This window comes from Larus michahellis, chromosome 23 (genome assembly GCF_964199755.1).
Source record: "Larus michahellis chromosome 23, bLarMic1.1, whole genome shotgun sequence".
Classification (NCBI taxonomy): Eukaryota; Metazoa; Chordata; class Aves; order Charadriiformes; family Laridae; genus Larus; species Larus michahellis.
Genome location: NC_133918.1, coordinates 1467749 through 1474853, shown reverse-complemented (window position 1 = coordinate 1474853; position 7105 = coordinate 1467749). Strand labels below are relative to the sequence as shown.

Sequence of the window (7105 nt, the reverse complement as noted above, 5' to 3'; positions counted from 1 at the left end):
GTGCTTTGAATTAAAGAAATTATAGGTCTCGATCTATCCGGGCATCAGACTGATCCACTTGGGTTCAGCAAAGGAGGGGAGGGACACAGTGTGTGACTCCCACCACCCGCTGCCAGGACACGGGCACCTTGGAGCCTGCCTCCTCCCTGCTATCCACCCTCACCACCACCGGAGCGAGCCAAGGCTCAGGCCAAGCAGCTGCACACAGCTCTGGAGCACTCAGCAGGGCAGTGCCAAGGGCGTCCTTACGGCCTGCTCCACTCGCTGGGCTCAGGAACGCCCAGCGCCAAGCACAGGCATCGTCTGGCAGGGTGGGAAGGCGGCAGAGAGGCACGGACTGAAGCCAAACTCAGGGAGACCCTTGGCAGATTGGACACCCCGAGAGAGAGGGGTCTGTTAGCTGGATGTGCTGGGAATGCAGGTGGATGAAGGAGGAGGAGGAGGAGGAACGCCAGCCCCACAGGAGAAGGGACCCAGAGCCTGTTCTCTGGGAACCAGCGAACTTGGGGTGTTTCACTAGAGGACACGGAACAGGCAGGCAGCGCTTCCAGGGATGAACCAAACCGCAGCGGCTCCTCCAGCTGCTGCCGAGGAATGTGCAAATCAAGCGCACGGCGACAGCCGAGACCACCTGTGTCCCGCCGAGCGGCCGGCGAGCACGGCCTGTCCCACAGGGTACACGTGTAACCCACAGGGCGAGAGGTCCAGCCTCAGGGTGGTGAACGGACACGAGGGAACAGGGACTCCCAACTCGCTCTCTTTGGGATCAGGAAAGCTCCTTTCTGAATCTTGGAAAAGCAAAAGGCAATGGTGCGTTTAGCTAGTACGAGCCATCGCTTCCCACCCGCAGATCCTCCATCTACCTTTGCCAGACATACTGAGCCGAGTGCATCCAAGTCCTGGGGATGAGCCAGGATCTCCAAGGAAAGCATGTTGTGAGATCACGTCTGCACAGGAAGAGATTTCCCCATTTTGAAACATATTTTGAAATTCTCAAAATTACAGTACTTTACAATACAAAATGTCTCCATTCGGTATTACGTCATTTTACTCCTTCTGGGATTATAATAATTATTAAAAACACACAACTTTCTAGAAAGGACAGAAACACCAAAAAAGAGACCAAAGAGTAATGGGAAAGGCTGCTGCAGTATTATCAAAACCAATTTAGTGCAAAGGAGAAGGGGACTTTCAAGAACGGTCGATGAAAAGTGTTCTTTATACGCTCATTTGCAGAAAAGGCATAGATTTAACCTCTGAATGAGATCAGGCTGCCAGCTTCTATACTGAAGCTTAGAACATCAACGCAAAAAGACTGAAACACAATATGCACGGCGATTAAAAAATAATATTATATATAGATATATATATATATATATAGAGGGAGATATTTTCCATGTATGGTATTTAGTTATAGGAAAGTGTCCCTGCAGACAGGCATATTCTGCCATCTGGCTCTTTTGAGCCGTTTCACATGACAGATGTTGATTATCTGTCTGTTTGCTGTAGTATAAAGTACATGCTGACCGCAAAGTCCCTTCGGGTGGGATGATTGCTTTCTAGTGCCTCCATAGTTGCCGCGTTTCCTGCACACGCAGGGGGACGCCTGACCCTCTTTGCTTCTGCCAGCCCCGAAGGGCTGCCCTCACCCCAGCAGCCACGGGGCGCAGCGGCCGAGGGAGGGCTCAGACGGTAGTTTCATCCGCGGTCTTCTTCAGGAGCTTGGCGGAGAGGAGGGAGTGGGGCAGGGGGTGAGGGCTCCGCGAGGCTGGGATCATCAAGCGGACTTTCTGGTTGGTCCTTCGCCACTCCGAGTACAGCTGGCAGTGGTAGCGGAACGAAACCTGGTGGGCGATAACGCATTGGTCTGGTTACTGAACCCCCGTCACGAGTGCCCGAGCCCGCAGAGGGCCGGTGAGAAGCAGTCACCCATCCGCCCTCCGCGTGCTCTCTGCATATTCCTTGTCAATCCACCAGCAATCCCCGGCCAAGGGAGACAGCACCAACCCTGAAACACTCTGGCACACTCCACGTCCCAAGCCTTTGCTGAGGAATCAATTAATTCCTGGTAACACCAGGCTGAGCACAGCACAGACAGAGGGGGGCAGCAGGACAGAGGGATGGAGTTTGCTCAGCTGCTTTGGGTACCAGGCGGTGAGATGTGTCAAGGAGGGACCACAACGCGCCCCTCCACCCCAGCGCTGCGCTGAAGCGAGCACCTCCTCTGGGCGAAACAAGGGGTTTTCAACAGGAGCAGCCCCAGAGGGCTGAACCCAACCAGCCTCCAACCATCTCACAGGTCCTGGGGCACCCTCTCCGCCCTTTGCAAAAGCCGTCTCGCCTTGGCCTGCGACAACAGGGCATCGGTTGGACTCAGTTTTTCGGACAACGCCGATGCCTGGCAGAGTTGTCCGGCCGGAGGGAGAGGGGAGAGAACGCACAAGCTGCAGGGGACCTGAACCAGCCTGGCCCCGAGGCGTGAGCCGGCCCTGCGCTTTCGGAGCAGCCCTGTAAGGGCGAGCTTGGAGCTGCGCTTCCCCCGCGGGCCGGACTCCTTCCCCTGGCCTTTTGCAATCATTAACACCACCGCAGCTGTTTTGTTTTTTTTTTTTTTTTTTTTTTTTTCCTTCACGGTTCCTGCTGATTCCTTAGCTTTGAAACTAAACGTTTCTAGAATTTCTTCAGGAAGGAATAAAACCAGTGTGTATTTCCCTCCTATTTATTTTAATTTCTTTTCCTAGAAATTGTGAGCCAGAAAACTAAATACTGAATCCAGTCCGCCACTCAACAAAACCAGGCTTTCATACTCTGTAAAGGTAGGAAGTACATCCGACAAGGAAAAGTCAGTATTCCTATTACTTTTGGATAGGTCTCAGACATCTGCTACCAGAAATGGAGCTCTGCCATGGCATTGAGGTAATTTAGCTCATTGATCTATGCATTTTTTTCCTGTTGTAGAGGGACAACAGTGGGAATAAGGTTTTTTGCCCATAAACAAGAAGGAAATGCACCTCACAGTCTTCAGAGACAGCGGGTGAATGGGAAGCTAGCGGTCCGTCTGGGAGAGCTGCGAGGAATGTCCTAACCCCAGGGAAAGCTGAGACTCAGAGAGATCAGAGCATGAGATGGCAGGACAACGGGCCGCGGCGTTTCCACCGCCAGCTTTTTGGGGTCTTGCTATTTCTCCTCCAGCAACTGCACTTTTTCCCTTCCCAAAATAGTGCTTCCCAGCAAGCCGCCTGGAAAAGGGCATGAGCACAGCGAGGGCTTTGAACAGGAGAGCTGAAATGAAGATGCAAACCCAGAAACCCACCCAGCAACAGCACATGGAAGAACTGAAACCAGAGGGAAGTGCCTGGCCTGGGAGCCCCTGCAGAGAGCGGGGCCGGGGGAGCCCCGAGGGCTCGGGAGCTGCTCCCCAGCCCAGCCGCTCCTGCGGGCTCCCAGCCGGCAGCGCTCACGGATGCGCTACACAGCAAACTCACATTCGCCTTCCTGCTCTTCCGGACCCGCTCCAGCTGCAAGCTCCTGGCTGCCCAAGGCAGCACGTCCAAAAAGATGCCAAGCGAGGCATCTGCGGGAAGGTCTTTCCCAGCATAGATCGGTTCAATGCCCAGTGTCAAGTGCAGGTTCCCACTAATCCCCGGCGCCTCCAACCCCGACGGCGCAGCTGCACAGCCGCAGCAGTGGGCCAGGGCAGGCTGGCTACCCAGCCTTAGCTCGGGGGTCGAGTCCAAAAGCCCACTATAAGAGAGAAGTCAGAGATCTCCCCAGGGCCAGCGTGTTCCTTGCACACACCCTTCTGTGCTACCAACATCTTAAAACCACTGTGTAGGAATTCATTTAATTGTGAGAGACCCCCAGTGGCCAGTCTGCACCTCCTTCAGGCCTGGCCCACCTGTGCTGGGTGGCACAAAGCATGGAGGGACGTGGTGGCAGATTATTTTGGGGTCAAACATTTTCCGAATGTTTTTTTTTCCCCTCAACCACCCAGGTACCAAGTTTGTGTTTCTTCTCGAACGTAGGAACAGGCACAAGAGTTGGACCGCTGCCCGTCCCCAGCCCCAGACCTTCCCACCCAGCCCCAGCCACACTCGGGCACGTCCGCGCCCGGGTCCGTGGCACCCCGGGGAACACGGCTCCCACGTCAATCTGGAAAGCAGATGATCAGGAAGTGGTTTCTCATTCTCAGCAACAACTTCAGCAGCTCCCATTTGAAGATAATTAAATGGGCGTTCAAGGGAAAGAGCCCAAGGTTTTTCTCCCAAGGGGAGTCAGAAACAGCTGGCTGCATCAACATGGCGCGCCCCAGCGTTTCGCTCTCCCTTTTGAACAGAAAGAAGGCTCTGGGCAGCAGACACTTACCAGCGTCCAAAGGACGTAAATTGTGAAAAGTGCTATAGTTAGTGCTATGAGTCCGATGGCCTCCAGTCGGCTGTTGAACTGCAAATGATCCTGGGCTCCGCGCAGACACAGCCAGCCAGAGATCGCCGCCAGGGGAGTAATGAACAGGAAACACACCATGTCGCAGAAAAGGGTCCTCTTCTCATTGCGGGGACCGGGATCCTTCAGCCACTGCAGGAAGGAAGGGAGAAAGGGCATCAGTCAGTGGCACGCAGAGCGCTAGCGAAACAGGACTGCTATGCTGAGGAGCTCTCACATGCTCTCTGCAGTCCGCACATACCTCGGAGCACACACTTAACTCACGCAAACAGAGAGCATCGAGTACGTTTTTAACAACCAACGAGGGAAAAGGAAAACTGAAGAATACGTGCAGGGGAAGGCAGCGGTAAACACAGGAGCTGCCTGGGCTCTCCCGTGGAGCAGCGAGGAGCAGGCCGCAGCTAGCAGAGAGATGGAGGTCGGTTCACTAAAGCCTGGCTTAGTAAAGATCTGTCAGGTCTTGGATTGAGCTTCAATAGAAACATACCCAGGACTCTGCAACTGGTGTAGGGGCTTATCGGAAACTGGGGCAGTGGAGTCTGTGGCCAGGCCAAGCCTTAAGGGCAGCCGTCCCAAATCCAGCCCTCTGGTTCCTTGTGGAGAATCGTGGCATTTTAGAGTTTTGCTCCCCCTTTAAATCAAATCTGAAATGCCCAGGTCCACCCGAGAGACTGTACCCGACAGCCCTGCAGAAGGAGCGCTCGCGAGGGTCCTCGGGGCGTGAGCGAGCCCGGCGCCCAGCCGGTGGGCAATGCAAACACCCGTGCACCCAGTGTTTTCACCGAGATGGTGACAGAGAAGGAAAAAAAGCATACCACTTCAGCGACTAAGAAACCAAAAGACTGGAGAAAAAAAAAATTGAAAGGGAATAACCAGCGGAAAGCTTTGCACCTGAGCAGACAAAGCAGGACAGCAGCCCAGGGGCCGCGGTGTTGGGCTGGCCCTGGCAGAGGAAGGTAACACAGACCCATTTTCTTTGACGGAACAACCTCTGCCCAAATCTGCGTCTTTCTCACAGAGAAAGCCTCTGACTGTTTCTAAAGAGAAAGCAGCGGGAGTGTCAGGTGAGGAGGGACACGGAGCTCGGCTGGCCGGGGGAAGATCCCCCGCTGCTTTCTCCCAGATCTCAGTGGATCACAGCGACCACGAAGGGATGAGGCACAATCACACAGGCACAGCTGCTGAAAACTCCACCTTCACGACTGCAAAATCCCTAAGACCTTTCCCCTGCTGGTGGCCATCTGCTGGCCACCACCTTACAGGCAGGAGAGACCTGCCAGGACCAGGACCGAGCCGATTCTGGTGTATTCCTTCCCATTTTCAGGCTTGCTTTCTTGCCTCCCAGGCAGCAACTGACCCATTGCAGTGGAGGTTACTGCACGTTGCTCTGTGTTACCAACAGGCTTCTCTCCTGCAGCTCGCAAAAATTTGCAGGTTGCAGAACGAAGCCAGCTCTGCTGCAGGCAGGTTTCCCTCAACAGGAGAGCTTGAAACGTTCACTACCGTTAGGAGTCCCAGCTCGCTTCTAGTTTGGGTTCATTTTAGATGCCTGACTTTGACAACAGCAATTGTTCTAGTTTTCCTGGCATTATGCTATTTTCAGCCTTTCCTTTCCTTTTTTTTTTGTAGACTAGCAAGCAGCTGTTCTGTGGTTCCTACCAACACGCAGAGTTGTTACAGCCCGTTTTTACTGGCAGTTCCATATGCTGGGCGGCCAGATCCTGCCTTCTTTCCTGCACGAGGATGACTGATCTCATTTAGAACTATTTTTTTCTCAAAAAAGAAGAAAAAAAAAATAAAATTGGAGAACATGATCAAAAAGGCACAGTCAGAGCAGGGAAGGGACTATCCCTACGGCAGCCAGGGCCAGGGAGACATGTCCTACTGCCAGACTTGGAGCAGGGTGCCCACTTTTGAACCAGCAGCATGAAAAGGGACCTGTCTGAGAACTAAAGCTCCTTCCCTACAGGGGAAACCACAGTTCAAAGAGCAATACAGAGGGGTGGTGGCAGGCATGCAAGAAATTAATGAGACCCCACTGGTCAAACAGAGCACAGGTCACCGGAGGACACTGCTAGCCAGAAAGGCAGGCGGGAAGTGTTGGCCCGGAGGGTGCACACAAGTTAGTGCAGGTTTAACTACAGAGTGGTCTAACGCGAGGGATGTACAGGAAGACACAGCAGAGGGGTGAGGATGGGATGACAAGTGCAGACAACTTTCATTGAAATGGGAAAGAGAAGGGGGAGATGGCAAATCTGGGCAAGGAACAGTAGCGTGGCTGGGGTGGCCAGAGCACGCTCTGCAGACGCCTGCGATGGGACACCCAGCTGGCCAAGAACGGAGGAGAGGACGCTGCAGCAGCAGGTCAGAGCCCGGCCAGCAATTTCAGCTGGGAGCACTCCTAAGCAAGGTATGTTAGAGATGTGACCTGAAGCATCTGAGAGACCCAAACAGAGGAAGAACAAGTAAAAATGGAGAGCAAGCTGGGAGCTGAAGAGCGCAGACAGATCCAGGGACCAAGTAACACTCCTGCAATAACAGAGGACAAGTCGGAAGCATTTTTAAAGCCCTCCTGAGCATGACTTGATGGCCAGGCAGCCAGAAGGAAATTTCAGAGCAGGCACAACCGTGGTTTGGACAGGAGGAGCTGGGAGAAGGGAGG

The 7105-nt window shown here is 53.8% G+C and overlaps 1 protein-coding gene across 1 annotated transcript in view; it reads right to left on the bottom strand.

Annotated features, from left to right (window-relative positions):
* Nucleotides 1–1328: 1328 nt before the first annotated feature.
* The window catches only part of MARCHF2 (membrane associated ring-CH-type finger 2), a 40683-nt gene continuing 34906 nt past the window's right edge, over nucleotides 1329–7105 (bottom strand). Inside the window, exons 4-5 of the mRNA XM_074566130.1 lie at nucleotides 4366–4575; nucleotides 1329–1844 (exon numbers count right to left, since the gene is read on the bottom strand). Of these exons, the coding sequence (XP_074422231.1) occupies nucleotides 1686–1844; nucleotides 4366–4575 (369 nt within the window). The 3' untranslated portion in view covers nucleotides 1329–1685. The remainder of the gene's footprint in view (nucleotides 1845–4365; nucleotides 4576–7105) is intronic.